Here is a 17,153-nt window from a genome sequence, read left to right as displayed (position 1 = left end):
GAGGATAGACTGAGGACCCTGAATCAGCACTCTCTCGAAAGGCGTAGAATTAGGGAGGGATATGATCGAGGTGTATAAATGGAAAACAGGAATAAATAAAGGGGATGTAAATAGCGTGCTGGAAATTTACAGCCAAGGCAGGACTCGCAGCAATGGTTTCAAGGTGGAAAAATTCAGATTCAGGAAGGATATAGGAAAGCACTGGTTTGGTAATAGAGTTGTGGATGAGTGGAACAAACTCCCGAGTACAGTTATTCAGGCTAAAACGTTGTGTAGTTTTAAAAATAGGTTAGATAAATACATGAGTGGGTGTGGGTGGGTGTGAGTTGGACCTGACTAGCTTGTGCTGCTGGGTCTGGTGCCGTGCTCCTTCCTTGAGTGGAGGTGACCAGACTGGGTGGGTCATTGGGCTTATCGGGGGGTGGGTCATTCGGCTAATCCGGGGGGAAGGACATGGACCTGCTCTGCATGAATCAGTAGGCCTGTTGCAGTGTTACTTCTTTCTTATGTTCCTATGTTCTTAAATTGTGTTGGTTATAATAAGGTTAAGTGAGTTTTCTAAGGTTCTTCTAGTGCAAAATTATTAATTTTTACTTTAACATAAATGAACTAAATATATATTTATATGTATAAGAGAAAATTTTAGAAAGGACTTTATTTTAAATTAGTTCTTGCTAATAAATACATATATATATATATATATATATATATATATATATATATATATATCTATATATATATATATATATATATATGTATATATATATATGTATATATGTGAAGCTTGGGTTGTGAATGCAGCAGCGAGGAGACGGTTGGAGGCAGTGGAGATGTCCTGTCTAAGGGCAATGTGTGGTGTAAATATTATGCAGAAAATTCGGAGTGTGGAAATTAGGAGAAGGTGTGGAGTTAATAAAAGTATTAATCAGAGGGCTGAAGAGGGGTTGTTGAGGTGGTTTGGTCATTTAGAGAGAATGGATCAAAGTAGAATGACATGGAGAGCGTATAAATCTGTAGGGGAAGGAAGGCGGGGTAGGGGTCGTCCTAGAAAAGGTTGGAAAGAAGGGGTAAGGGAGATTTTGTGGGCGAGGGGCTTGGACTTCCAGCAAGTGTGCGTGAGCGTGTTAGATAGGAGTGAATGGAGACGAATGGTATTTGGGACCTGACGAGCTGTTGGAGTGTGAGCAGGGTAATATTTAGTGAAGGGATTCAGGAAAACCGGTTATTTTTATATAGCTGGACTTGAGTCCTGGAAATGGGAAGTACAATGCCTGCACTTTAAAGGAGGGGTTTGGGATATTGGCAGTTTGGAGGGATATGTTGTGTATCTCTATACGTATATGCTTCTAAACTGTTATATTCTGAGCACCTCTGCAAAAGCAGTGATAATGTGTGAGGTGAAAGTATTTTCTTTTTGGGGGATTTTCTTTCTTTTTGGGTCACCCTGCCTCGGTGGGAGACTGCCGACTTGTTTAAAAAAATGTATATAATATATATATATATATATATATATATATATATATATATATATATATATATATATATATATATATATATATATATATATATATGTATATATATATATATATGCAAACAATCGCAGACGGGCGATCTTAACTATGAAGGACAAGCCACGGGGGTGGAAATCTTTAGCTCAAGTACTTTCACACTCTTCAGTGCGTCATCAGGAGCTGTGCAACGTTGCAAGGGAGCAACCAAAGCAGGGAGAGAGGTCTCAGAGTAGTGTAGGTGTCACTGCCGTGGCTTGTCCTAAATATGTATATATATATATGTATATATATATATATATATATATATATATATATATATATATATATATATATATATATATATATATATATGTATATATATATATATATATATATATATATATATATATATATATATATATATTAAATATATATATGCAATAAGATCACAGTAAACAGGTGATTTCAGAATATGCAAAACAACCACTGTGAAAGAATAGAGAAATTCCAAGCGCTTTCGTGACTAATGTGAGTAGTCACGAAAGTGCTTGGAATTTCTCTATTCTTTCACAGTGGTTGTTTTGCATATATATATATATATATATATATATATATATATATATATATATATATATATATATATATATATATATATATATATATATATATATATTATTAACACATCGGCCTTATCCCACCAAGAGAGGCAAGGCCGGGTGACCCAAAAGAGAAACACTTTCATTATCATTCATCCCATTACTGTCTTGCCGAAGGTGCGTCGAGACTACAGTTAAGAAAAAAAAATCAACATATCTCCATCCTTCCTTCAGATCAGAGACACTGTACTTCCCACCTCAGGGCGGCTAACCGGTTTCCCTGAAATCTTTCATAAATGTTACTTTGCTCACATCCCAACAACACATCATGTCATAAAATCCATTCGTCTTCATTCCTAACTAACACGCTGACGTACGCTTACTGGAAGTCCAAGCCCTTCACTCACAAAACTTCCTTTACCCCTTCCCTCCATCCTTTCCTCTACCCCGCCTTCCTTCCACTACAGATTTATATGCCGTCCAAGTCATTCTGTTTTGTTCCATCTTCTCTAAATGTCCGAACTACCTCGACAACCTCTCCTTAGCCCTTAGAAAAATACTTTTAAAAATTCTGAACCTACTTTTAATCTCCAAGCTACGGATTCTCTGCATTATTTTCATACCACACATAGCCCTCAGGCACGACATAGTCAATGGTTCCAGCCTTCTCCAAGTTGCAACATTCACCACCCATGTTTCATACCCATATAAGAACGTCGGTACTACTACACTCTCATATATTCTCATCTCTGCTTCCATGGATAACGTTCTATGTATCCACAGACTCCTCAATGTTCTACTCATCTTATTCCCTTCATCAGTTTTACGATTCACCTCGTCTTTCATAGATCCATCTGCTGACAAGTCCACTCTCAAATATTAGAATACATTCACTTCCTACATAGTCCCTCCAATTGATATCCAGTCTTTCATTACCTAATTTGTTTGTCAGCCTCATCACCTTGCTCTTTCCTACGTTCTTTTCTTAATTTCCTATTTTTACATAACCCTTAGAATCTCCCAAAGCACAGTGTCATCAGCAGAAAGTAACTGTGTTAGATTCTTTATCTTTTAATCCCACACATTTTGCCATCACCCGAGCATTCATTTCTTTTACTACCCCATCTATAAATACAATTAATAACCATGGTGATATCACGCATCCCTGTCAAAGGCCTACTATTTCTAAGAAATAATCTCCCTCTCTCCTACATACTCTGACTTCAGCCTCACTTTCCTCGTTAAAACTCTTAACTGCTTTCAGTAATCTACCACCTGTTCCATACATTTGCAACATCTGCCACATTGCTTCCTTATCCACCCTACTATGTCTTTTCCAAATCCATAAATGCACTTATTTAAATACCGTTCACCTATTTGCTTCACTGTAAACACTTCGTCTACACATCTCCTACCCTTCCTAAGGCCTCGTTTTTCATCTGCGATCCTGCTCTCCGTCTTACTATTAATTCTCTCAGTAATAACTCTAGCACATACTTTTCCATATATACTCCACTGTCCATATAATAACTTTTTTCTCCAAGTGTTAACTGTTAAATACATTCATTCCCTAGTCATACATAACTTATCAATCTTAGTCCAAAATTGTATCTTATTCACAGCAAAATTTGTTGATAACATCTCACCCACTCTCTCATCCCCTTTTATATTCCTCCACCACCATCTTTTTCTCTCCATATACTCCTCCGTCCTTGAATCACATCTACTTTGTAAAATCCTCTCATATGTTAACTTTCTCTCTTTCTACCTCATCATTCCACGAATCTCTCGTCTTTCCTGTAACCACATACTTCTGCTGAACACTCTGATACTACATACTTAAATCTATCCCATACCTCTTCAGCCACATTGCCTGTACTCTCACTAGTCCATCTTTCTTACAATAGTTATTTATATTTTAGCTTAACTGCCTCTTCCTTTAGATTATAAACCTTCACCTCTCTTACTTGCTGATGCAGTTCTCCTTCTTTCCCATATACCTTTACTCTCACTGTAGCTACCGCTGAAAATAATCTGATATATCTGTGGCCCCTCTATAAGCACGCACATCCTGAAGTCTATCCATCAGTCTTTTATCTACGAATACATAGTCATTACGCCATATAATGGATGGCTAAACTTGCGTATATGCCGGACATTTTTAACCATATACGCGAAGTTAATATTTCTTTTCCATGGATTTGCACACAAAGAAGCTGATGTTTTGGAATAATCGTGTGCAAGAGGAAGATATAAAAATGTTTACACTTTTTCAAGAAATTTTGGTTACTGCTGACGTTAATTAAAGTCTTATTCAATGTAATAGGTCAACATTTAAGGACGTTAGCGCAAAGCTTTAATGTCATTATTACCCTGCGAATGAGGATCCTCGTAAAGGCATCCTCTAGATTAATAATTCCTTCATAGAAGATGTCAACTCATGCGCATTTAACACTCACGAAAAATAAAACCTGATCGAGTTGATGTCACTGGTGTCCAAACATAAAACGCAGTCATTGTCTCAGTTTTGGATATCACTGGGAAAAGAATATCCATCTCTCAGTTATAGAGCTATTAAATTTTTGGTCGTATTTTAGACTACACTTGTTTGTGTGAGAAGACTTTTCCAGCCATGTCAGTGATAAAAACAGAGAAATCGAATGGATGTCAATGCAGCGCTTCGTCTGTCAGAAACAACGCTGGAGTCATGGTTACCAAGCTTCGTCTGTCAGAAACAACGCTGGAGTCACGGTTATCAAGCTTCGTCTGTCAGAAACAACGCTGGAGTCATGGTTACCAAGCTTCGTCTGTCAGAAACAACGCTGGAGTCACGGTTACCAAGCTTCGTCTGTCAGAAACAACGCTGGAGTCACGGTTATCAAGCTTCGTCTGTCAGAAACAACGCTAGAGTCATGGTTATCAAGCTTCGTCTGTCAGAAACAACGCTGGAGTCACGGTTATCAAGCTTCGTCTGTCAGAAACAACGCTGGAGTCACGGTTATCAAGCTTCGTCTGTCAGAAACAACGCTGGAGTCACGGTTACCAAGCTTCGTCTGTCAGAAACAACGCTGGAGTCACGGTTATCAAGCTTCGTCTGTCAGAAACAACGCTAGAGTCATGGTTATCAAGCTTCGTCTGTCAGAAACAACGCTGGAGTCACGGTTATCAAGCTTCGTCTGTCAGAAACAACGCTGGAGTCACGGTTATCAAGCTTCGTCTGTCAGAAACAACGCTGGAGTCACGGTTATCAAACTTTGTCTGTCAGAAACAACGCTGGAGTCACGGTTATCAAACTTTGTCTGTCAGAAACAACGCTGGAGTCATGGTTATCAAGCATCGTCTCTCAGAAACAACGCTGGAGTCACGGTTACCAAGCTTCGTCTGTCAGAAACAACGCTGGAGTCACGGTTATCAAGCTTCGTCTGTCAGAAACAACGCTGGAGTCACGGTTATCAAACTTTGTCTGTCAGAAACAACGCTGGAGTCACGGTTATCAAGCTTCGTCTGTCAGAAACAACGCTCGAGTCACGGTTATCAAACTTTGTCTGTCAGAAACAACGCTGGAGTCACGGTTACCAAGCTTCGTTTGTCAGAAACAACGCTGGAGTCATGGTTATCAAGCTTCGTCTGTCAGAAACAACGCTGGAGTCATGGGTATCAAACTTTGTCTGTCAGAAACAACGCTGGAGTCATGGTTATCAAGCTTCGTCTGTCAGAAACAACGCTGGAGTCACGGTTATCAAGCTTCGTCTGTCAGAAACAACGCTGGAGTCACGGTTATCAAGCTTCGTCTGTCAGAAACAACGCTGGAGTCACGGTTATCAAGCTTCGTCTGTCAGAAACAACGCTAGAGTCATGGTTATCAAGCTTCGTCTGTCAGAAACAACGCTGGAGTCACGGTTATCAAGCTTCGTCTCTCAGAAACAACGCAGGAGTCATGGTTATCAAGCTTCGTCTGTCAGAAACAACGCTGGAGTCACGGTTATCAAGCTTCGTCTGTCAGAAACAACGCTGGAGTCACGGTTATCAAGCTTCGTCTGTCAGAAACAACGCAGGAGTCATGGTTACCAAGCTTCGTATGTCAGAAACAACGCTGGAGTCATGGTTATCAAGCTTCGTCTGTCAGAAACAACGCTGGAGTCACGGTTATCAAGCTTCGTCTGTCAGAAACAACGCAGGAGTCATGGTTATCAAGCTTCGTCTGTCAGAAACAACGCTGGAGTCACGGTTATCAAGCTTCGTCTGTCAGAAACAACGCTGGAGTCACGGTTATCAAGCTTCGTCTGTCAGAAACAACGCTGGAGTCACGGTTATCAAGCTTCGTCTGTCAGAAACAACGCTGGAGTCACGGTTATCAAGCTTCGTCTGTCAGAAACAACGCTGGAGCCATGGTTACCAAGCTTCGTCTGTCAGAAATAACGCTGGAGTCATGGTTATCAAGCTTCGTCTGTCAGAAACAACGCTGGAGTCACGGCTGGAGCCACGGCTGGAACCACGACTGGAGCCACGGTTGGAGCCACGGCTGGAGCCATGGCTGGTGCCACGGTTGGAGCCACGGCTGGAGCCACGGCTGGAGCCACGGCTGGAGCCACGACTGGAGCCACGACTGGAGCCACGGCTGGAGCCATGGCTGGTGCCACGGTTGGAGCCACGGCTGGAGCCATGGCTGGAGCCACGGCTGGAGCCACGGCTGGAGCCATGGCTGGAGCCATGGCTGGAGCCACGGCTGGAGCCACGGCTGGAGCCACGGCTGGAGCCATGGCTGAAGCCACGGCTGGAGCCATGGCTGGAGCCACGGTTGGAACCACGGCTGGAGCCACGGCTGAACCCACGGCTGGAGCCACGGCTGGAGCCACGGTTGGAGCCACGGCTGGAGCCATTGCTGGAGCCACGGCTGGAGCCACGGCTGGAGCCACGGCTGGAACCATGGCTGGAGCCACGGCTGGAGCCACGGCTGGAGCCACGGTTGGAGCCACGGTTGGACCCACGGCTGGAGCCACGGCTGGAGCCACGGCTGGAGCCACGGCTGGAGCCACGGTTGGAGCCACGGGTGGAGCCACGGCTGGAGCCACGGTTGGAGCCACGGCTGGAGCCATGGCTGGAGCCACTGCTGGAGCCACGGCTGGAGCCACGGCTGGAGCCACGGCTGGAGATATTGCTGGAGCCACGGCTGGAGCCACGGCTGGAGCCACGGCTGGAGCCACGTTTTTCATATATTATAGAAAAGAAGCAGCAGCAGAATTCGCACTAATTTTACTTGAATTAAATAATAATAAAAATGTGAATTAAATATTTCTTTCTCAAAAGTTTAAGACTTTTTGTTATTAATATTATCATCATTTTTGTTTACTGATCCTTTTCTGGTTATTTTAAGTATCTATAGAACTTTTATTTTATATTATTAGATTGAAAAGTAATACACACAATAAAAAAATAATACTGTACTGTATAATAGTTTAGTATTATTTATTCCTGCCTTAGCGGTCCGCGAAATATTTCTTCTATTTTCAGCGGTCACCAGGTGTCAACAGGTGTCAACAGGTGTCAACAGGTGTCAACAGGTGTCAACAGGTTGAAAACCACGACCCTTTATCATATCTCATGTACTTATTTATCCTTTTTTTTCTTAAGATATACATTACCTGTTAACAAAACTGTTTGTATACAAAGTTCAATCAAGGGCCCATCCCATTATCATTTACACTTGGCGCCCGTTTCTTCCACTTTAACATTCACGTCCCCCACCATAACGACTCTCTCTCACTTGGTTCAAAACTTTCTAATCATTTAACTCGTTTAACATCTTCCAAAATCTCTCTACATTCCTCTTTTGTCCAGGTTCATAAACACTTATTATAACTCACTTTTCTTATCCAACCCTTATTTTAATCCACATAATTCTTGAATTTATACATTTATATTCCCACTTCTCCTTCAGTAACTTATCTTTGAAGTTTATAGCTACCCCTTCTTTAGCTCTCTCTCTCTCTCTCTCTCAGATACTCCTAACCTAATCCCATTTATTTCTCCCCAATGAAAGTCTCGTAGTTTCTTCAGCTTTGTTTCACTTAGAACTGATTATCATTCGTAAAACTGGCAATCAATTCTTTCTTATCCTCTGCACTACATTCATTCATGTTCAAACATCCAAGTTTTATATTTTTTTTCTCCTTGTTTTTAATAATTTGAACAGAAGAAAGGGTTATTAGCCCATTGCTCCCGGCCTCTTAGATGCCTCCGACGACACGCATGATGATTCTCTTCCACTTCCCCATGGAGATGAATAGAAACAGATAAGAACAAGAACTACTTAGAAAATAGAAAACTCACATTGGTATGAATACATATACTTGTACATGTATATATAGTGTGATCTAAGTATAAGTAGAAGTAACAAGACGCCCTTGTAATCATTATTTAACTACATGTAAACCACACAACAACCAAATTCTGTAAATTCAACATTGTAATCTTTATAGAGAATAAACTTTGAATTTGAATTTGAATACAAGAATCATACACCCAGAAGAGCTAGGTGTTGTACCGTGTTACGAGGACATACGATGGTGTTTTGGGATTCTTATAGGATTGTATGGTCCTGTAGGTTAGAGCGCCGTGGAATTTTCGCTCACTGAGGCGGGCGAAAACAAAACGGGTGCGATCACCCGGCTAGTCGCATTGTTGTTATTGATTAAATATTACTCGTTCGTGGTTACAGTACAATTAATACAATATTTTACAGTACTACCGTCCTGCCAAGTGAGTGTAAAACGAAAACCTGTAATTGTTTTACATGATGGTAGGATTGCTGGTGTCTTTTGTCTGTTTCATAAACATGCAAGATTACAGGTACGTCTTGCTACTTCTACTTACACTTAGGTCATACTACACATACATGTACACGTTTATTTATACACAATCATCTGAGTTCTCTTAGATTTTATCTTAGTTCTTGTTCTTATTACTTTTCCTTTTATATCCATGGGGAAGTGGAATAAGAATCTTTCCTCCGTGAGACATGCGTGTTGTAAAAGTCAACTAAAATGCCGGGAACAATGTGCTAGTAACCCCTTTTCCTGTAATAATTACTAAAAAGAATAAGAAGAAAATTGTCAAAGTGGGATGTCTGAATGTGAACATTAAAATGGTATAAAATACCGACAGATTGTTAGGTAAGACACATATGCAACAGTTAGGTATCTTTATTTCGAAACGTTTCGCCTACACAGTAGGCTTCTTCAGTCGAGTGCAGAAAAGTTGATAGAAGCAGAAGATACTTGAAGACGATGTAATCAGTCCATCCCCCTTGAAGTTTTGAGGTGGTCAGTCCCTCAGTCTGGAGCAATATGGAGTTGAAGTGACAGGATGGAGCCTGTATACCGCCAGGAGGTGAGATTTAGGCCACTAGTGAGAATGGCTGGATTTAAGACGCACCTGACCTTCCAACGACAACATTCTTACCTCTACTAGTGGCCTAAATCTCACCTCCTGGCGGTATATAGGCTCCATCCTGTCACTTCAACTCCATATTGCTCCAGACTGAGGGACTGACCACCTCAAAACATCAAGGGTGATGGACTGATTACATCGTCTTCAAGTATCTTCTGCTTCTATCAACTTTTCTGTACTCGACTGAAGAAGCCTACTGTGTAGGCGAAACGCTTCGAAATAAAGATACCTAACTGTTGCATATGTGTCTTACCTAACAACATGTATGAATGTTGTGCGAATGATAAGAAAGAGATGATTGTGGATGTTATGAATGAGAAGAAGCTGGATACGATGGCTTTAAGTGAAACAAAGCTGAAGGGGGTGGGTGAGTTTCAGTGGAGAGGAATAATTGGGATTAGGTCAGGGGTTTCAAATAGAGTTAGAGCTAAAGAAGGAGTAGCAATAATGTTGAAGGATAAGCTATGGCAGGAAAAGAGGGAGTATAAATGCATTAATTCAAGAATTATGTGCAGTAAAATAAAGGTTGGATGTGAAAAGTGGGTTATAGTAAGCGTATATGCACCCGGAGAAGAGAGAAGTGTAGAGGAGAGAGAGAGAGAGAAATTTTGAAAAATGTTGAGTGAATGTGCGGGGAGTTTTGAACCAAGTGTGAGAGCACTTGTGGTAGGGGATTTTAATGCTAAAGTGGGTAAAAATGTTGTGGAGGGAGTAGTAGGTAAATCTGGGATGCCAGGGGTAAATTAAAATGGGAAGCCTTTAATTGAGCTATGTGAAGAAAGAGATTTGGTAATAAGTAATACATATTTTATGAAAAAGAGGATAAATAAATGTACAAGGTATGATGTAGCACGTAATGAAAGTAGTTTGTTAGATTATGTATTGGTGGATAAAAGGTTGATGGGTAGGCTCCAGGATGTACACGTTTATAGAGGGGCAGCTGATATATCGGATCGTTGTCTAGTTGTAGCTACAGTTAGAGTAAGAGGTAGATAGGACAAGAGGAAAATAGCAACAACAAATAAGAGAGAGGTGAAAGTGTATAAACTAAAGGAGGAGGAAGTTTGGGTGAGATATAAGTAACTATTGGCAGAAAGGTGGGCTGGTGCAAGTATGAGTAGTAAGGGGGGGGGGGTTGAAGAGGGTTGGAATAGTTTTAAAAATGCAGTATTAAAATGTGGGGCAGAAGTCTGTGGTTATAGGAGGGTGGGGGCAGGAGGAAAGAGGAGTGATTGGTGGAATGATGAAGTAAAGGGTGTGATAAAAGAGAAAAAGTTAGCTTATGAGAGGTTTTTACAAAGTAGAAGTGTTATAAGAAGAGTAGAGTATATGGAGAGTAAAAGAAAGGTGAAGAGAGTGGTGAGAGAGTGCAAAAGGAGAGCAGTTGATCGAGTGGGAGAGGCTCTGTCAAGAAATTTTAATGAAAATAAGAAATTTTTTTGGAATGAGTTAAACAAGTTAAGAAAGCCTAGGGAACGAATGGATTTTTCAGTTAAAAACAGAGTAGGGGAGTTAGTAGATGGAGGTTTGGGTAGATGACGGGAATATTTTGAGGAACTTTTAAATGTCAACGAAGAAAGGGAGGCGGTATGGTATACAGGGAGGTATACCATCTTTTAGGAGTGAAGAAGAGCAGGATGTGAGTGTGGGGGGGGTGCGTGAGGCATTACATAGAATGAAAGGGGGTAAAGCATCTGGAACTGACGGGATCATGACAGAAATGTTAAAAGCAGGGGGGGATGTAGTATTGGAGTGGTTGGTATTTTTAGTTAATAAATGTATGAAAGAGGGGAAGGTACCTAGGGATTGGCAGAGAGCGTGTATAGTCCCTTTATATAAAGGGAAAGGGGACAAAAGAGATTGTAAAAAATATAGAGGAATAAGTTTACTGAGTATACCAGGAAAAGTATTCGGTAGGGTTAGTATTGAAAGAATTAGAGGTAAGACAGAATGTAGGATTGCGGATGAGCAAGGAGGTTTCAGAGTGGGTAGGGGATGTGTAGATCAAGTGTTTACATTGAAGCATATATGTGAACAGTATTTCGATAAAGGTAGGGAAATTTTTATTGCATTTATGGATTTAGAAAAGGCATATGATAGAGTGGATAGGGGAGCAATGTGGCAGATGTTGCAAATATATGGAATAGGTAGTAAGTTACTAAATGCAGTAAAGAGATTTTATGAGGATAGTGAGGCTCAGGTTAGGGTGTGTAGAAGAGAGGGAGACTGCTTCCCGGTAAAAGTAGGTCTTAGATAAGGATGTGTAATGTCACCATGGTTGTTTAATATATTTATAGATGGGGTTGTAAAAGAAGTAAATGCTAGGGTGTTCGGGAGAGGGGTGGGATTAAATTATGGGGAATCAAATACAAATGGGAATTGACACAGCTACTTTTTTGCTGATGATACTGTGCTTATGGGAGATTCTAGAGAGAAATGGCAAAGGTTGGTGGACGAGTTTGGGAGTGTGTGTAAAGGTAGAAAGTTGAAAGTGAACACAGAAAAGAGTAAGGTGATCAGGGTATCAAATGATTTAGATAAAGAAATTGGATATCAAATTGGAGAGGAGTATGGAAAAAGTGATGTTTTCAGACATTTGAGAGCTGACGTGTCAGCGGATGGATTTTTGAAGGATGAGATTAATCATAGAATTGATGAAGGAAAAAAGGTGAGTGGTGAGTTGAGGTTTATATGGAGACAAAAAACGTTATCTATGGAGGCAAGGAAGGGAATGTATGAAAGTATAGTGGTACCAACACTCTTATATGGGTGTGAAGCTTGGGTTGTAAATGCTGCAGCGAGGAGACGGTTGGAGGCAGTGGAGATGTCCTGTCTAAGGGCAATGTGTGGTGTAAATATTATGCAGAAAATTCGGATTGTGGAAATTAGGATAGGGTGTGGAGTTAATAAAAGTATTAGTCAGAGGGTTGAAGAGGGGTTGTTGAGGTGGTTTGGTCATTTAGAGAGAATGGATCAAAGTAGAATGACATGGAGAGCGTATAAATCTCTAGGGGAAGGAAGGCCGGGTAGGGGTCGTCCTCGGAAAGGTTGGAAGGATGGGGGAAAGGGAGGTTTATTGGGCGAGGGGCTTGGACATCCAGCAGGCGTGCGTGAGCTTGTTAGATAGGAGTGAATGGAAACGAATGGTATTTGGGACTTGACGAGCTGTTGGAGTGTGAGAAGGGTAATATTTAGTGAAGGAATTCAGGGAAACTGGTTATTTTTATATAACCGGACTTGAGTCCTGGAAATGGGAAGTACAATGCCTGCTCTTTAAAGGAGGGGTTCGGGATATTGGCAGTTTGGAGGGATATGTTGTGTATCTTTATACATATATGCTTCTAAACTGTTGTGTTCTAAACTGTTGCATTCTGAGCACCTCTGCAAAAACAGTGATTATGTGTGAGTGAGGTGAAAGTGTTGAATGATGATGAAAGTATTTTCTTTATTTTTGGGTCACCCTGCCTCGGTGGGAGACGACCGACTTGCTAAAATATATATGTCTATAACTATATATATATATATATATATATATATATATATATATATATATATATATATATATATATATACACACACACACACACACACAAAACAACCACTTTGAAAAGATAGTGATATTCCAAGCGCTTTCGTGACTTCTCACTATGCATCAAAGGAAGGCATATAAGGGGTCTTTATAGTTATTGTTAATGTGAGAAGTCACGAAAGCACTTGGAATTTCACTATCCTTTCAAAGTGGTTGTTTTGTGAGAGAGATTAATCTATGAACATATGTTATAAAATTTACGATGTAAATGTACTTTTCCACCTATTTCACATATATCTTAACATATAATGTTACTTAAACTTATGAACGAGAGTAAAAGGCCACTTATTCCTTCTATTAACCTCGTAATTTATTCGTAATTATATCATGAAAATTTCTTCCTCACATGTATTTACCATTCTTGTAGTCAGTATTAATTAACTGATATGCCATACAGGATAAACGAAGTTCCTCGCCATTATTGTTTTTTTTTATTTTTGTGTAGGAGATACAGGTATTCCAATGGGCCTTTGGCAATCTTGTATTTCCTTTGCATTGCACATTTTTTAATCATTAACTGCATATTCCTCTTTTCCTTCCCGTTTTTTTTTCTCTCTCTCTCTCTGTAGTTTTGACTGCGAGTTACCCTACTGGAGGCTGGAGAGGGTGAATGCTCGTGTACGTCGTCTGGAGGACGAGATGCGTCACCTACAAGAGTCTGCCGTGCTTTTCGAGGTGGTAATTCCAGAGTTCAAGTTCATGAAGGCATGCAGGAAAGAACTCAAGATGCTCAAGGTAAATGTTTTATCTCCGGTTAATTAATGCAGTGATCTGAAGCAATTAGCGGTCGTGTATCAGTGACCTAATTAGAAGTAATTCCAAGTGATGAAGCAGCAACCTGACTGAACAATGAACAAACATCATGTAAACATCTGACTCAAACCACCGACCTGATTTGAAGTAGCGACTTAAGTTTTTGCAATAATCTGCCTGGAATATACCTGGAGTATACCTGGAGAGGGTTTCGGGGGTCAACGCCCTTGCGGCCCTGTCCGTTACCAGACCTGGTGGTGGATCATGGTCTGATCAACCAGGCTGTTACTGCTGGCCGCACGTAAACTGACGTACGAACCACAGCCAGGCTGATCAGGTACTGACTTTAGGTGCCTGTCCAGCGCTTTCATGAAGACAGCCAGGGGTCTATTGGTAATCTCCCTTATGTATGCTGGGAGGCCGTTGAACAGTCTTGAGCCCCTGGTACTTATTGTGTTCTCACTTAGTGTACTCGTGGCGCCCCTGCTTTTTATTGGGGGAATGTTGCATCTTCTGCTGAGTCTTTTACTTTCATAGGGAGTGATTTTCGTGTGCAAGTTTGGCACTAATCCCGATAGTATTTTCCAAGTTTATATTATCATGTATCTTTCTCGCCTGCGTTCCAGGGAATACGAATCAAGGGACTTCAACCGTTCCCAGGCTTAAAAGAATGAGTAGAATTGAAGTAACGACCTCTCTCGCAAAGGTGACCTACCTTAAAGCAATGGCTTTGTTCAGTAAAGTAAAATGATTTGAAGCAATGACCTGACTCGAAGCAGAGACATGTCTTAAAGCAGTGACTGAACATGAATTGACAAATAAGACGAATTTATGACAACATTATTCTCCGTCCTGGACCTCTGTCAAATCACAACAGAGATGAGAAACTATCGAGAAAGCCAGAAGACATTACGGAAGGGAGGAGGGGAAAAGAAGTCGGTGGTAGTAATAGTAGTAGTTTTAGTATTAATATATTAAATTATTATTTCAGTAGCTGTTTCTTGAACTGTTGGGAGGTTGCATCTGGTGACTTATATATAACAACGATGACTAGGTTTTGGTTCTCGATCTTTAGTGTTAGAAGTTCAACTACATCATTTGTGGTGGTCACCATCTCCGTGGAGATGAGCGACTCTTTGACATACAGACCAACCCTCCCATGTTGCCTGTTCTTTCTGTCGCATCAAAAAAGGTTGTACCCATTTATCCATATTTCGTTGCCAATGTGATCTTTTGTATGGGTCTCTGTGAAGGCTGTAAACATCGCATTAGACTCCTCTAGATGTCCATTGATAAAAGGTATTTTGTTGTTGGTGGATGGCTTAAGGCCCTGTATATTAGCAAATATAAACGAGGTTGTATTCTGTGTTTGTTGAGAAGGAACCGCAAAGAGTGGAAATTTCAGAGTTGAGAAATTGAGGGTCACAGAAGTGGAGGGCCGAAGAAAGAGAAACAAGACAGACAGAGCGTGGCAAGAAAAGCAGTGAATGTACATGCCACCATGCATAGGCCTGTGGTAAATAGAAAAAGAAAAATCCGTCACAAAACGGTGGGTATTAACGTTAAGGGAACAATGAGTTAGATTCCCATTCAGCTTTGAACTTGACTAAGGGGTCTAGATTGCAAAGGGCATCAGGAAAAGGTTGGAAGAGACTAAGAACAGAGGTGAGGAACCTGCAGACTTTTATGATACCAAGTGCGGCCTTCCTAATGAATCAGATTTTTGCTTAATAAATCCTTTTTATTTTTATTGAAAAAAAAGTCATTCTCATGACTTAGTCCTAACCGACCTAATATGATCTAACAGAGCTTCTAATGTCATGTGGGGGTTCGATAACGTGGATTGGGTAAGAACACTCACGTAGGCTGGTTAGTACGTATAATTATAACGGAAAGTATGGGAAGAAGCCGTGCTGCCCTGCCTCCCTGCTCTCTATCTTAAGACTGACTCACGAATTGGGTCATAGGGGTGAGCGGCATTCAAAACATGCTATGGTCAGCAGCAACATGAATAACAGTCAGCGATTCACGCAGACAGTTGGTAGTGAGTCATACTACTGGTAACTGGTTACTGGTACTACTGGGAACTGATACCACTGAGAGCTCGGCGACACTAACGTATGTCGTCCCGACATACAGCTAATACAAACTAGAGATGACAGGCATACGGCTTGGGCTGATTCTATACAATGTCAAAGTACACAACAATTAAACATTATAATATACATAAAGAGAATGTTGGAATGGAAGCTAATGTAATTTACTGTAATGAAACTTACTGTAATGGAACTGTAATGAAACTCTAATGCATTACAGGGTATGATACAGCATAACTCATCGAATGAGACTCAACATTGGGATTACACAATAGAAGTGATAAAACAAATTTGATTGATCGATCTGTATTCATGTGATCTACGGATTCTGAGGAAGAAATGTACACAAAGAGAAGTGTTAAACAGAAAGGCAGACTTGGTGCACTCAAATCTAGACTGTTAAATCTCAGAATTCAGAAAGAACGTGAACACAAAAAAAAAAATTCTTGAATATTGATAAGCTGATGCTGTAATTATTCATCTATACAGGTTATTTACATTAAACCCCAACTCTGCTAGGGTGAGATTGACACATGCAGAATGGGTGTCATCTCTGGGAGGATCAAACTCTGTTGCACTGGCTAACTCATGCCGTTTTTGAGGCGGCTCTGAATTGGTAGTTACAAATGATACTTGAGGATTTCTCAATACCTGTTGTGTACGTAGGGAATAACGACATTCAGGCTGATCGTCTGACTGAGTATTAGAGGTAGAGAGTACAGGATCATGAGGATTGTCAGAGTCTGTCACATTAGTCTGGGTTGGGGCATCATTATCATCACATGCTAACTTCATATGATCTTAATGCGATTCTTTATACTGACCAGTACTAATTTCTCTAACCTTATACTTATGTTCAACTACTCGATAAGGACCAAAAAAATTTTGATCAAGCTTAGGCATTGCAGACGTTTTGTTAAAGTTAGTCAGCATAGCTCTCGAACCTACTTCGATTTTGGATGGCTTTGCTCGAGTGTTTGCGACTCTTGTAAATTCTGCTGTTGATTTATGAAGTGTTCCACGGATTCTTCTAAAGATGCTTTGAGCTAGGCTGGAACCAGTTGCCATGAAATCATCAGGGTTGTAATTTGGTTTCGGGTTAGAATATAGCAACTCATAAGGCAAGCGTTTATCTACACCGTACAATGCATAATGTGGAGTGTCACCTATGGAAACATTG

General features: G+C 40.7%; 1 protein-coding gene across 1 annotated transcript in view; it reads left to right on the top strand.

Annotated features, from left to right (window-relative positions):
- The window catches only part of Dhc93AB (Dynein heavy chain at 93AB), a 646,785-nt gene that overhangs the window by 54,524 nt on the left and 575,108 nt on the right, over positions 1-17,153 (top strand). The window contains exon 10 of the mRNA XM_070089003.1: positions 13,694-13,859. Coding sequence (XP_069945104.1) covers positions 13,694-13,859 — 166 coding nt within the window. The remainder of the gene's footprint in view (positions 1-13,693; positions 13,860-17,153) is intronic.

Source organism: Cherax quadricarinatus, chromosome 27, assembly GCF_038502225.1.
Source record: "Cherax quadricarinatus isolate ZL_2023a chromosome 27, ASM3850222v1, whole genome shotgun sequence".
NCBI lineage: Eukaryota > Metazoa > Arthropoda > Malacostraca > Decapoda > Parastacidae > Cherax > Cherax quadricarinatus.
This window is presented reverse-complemented; position numbering and strand designations above follow the sequence as displayed.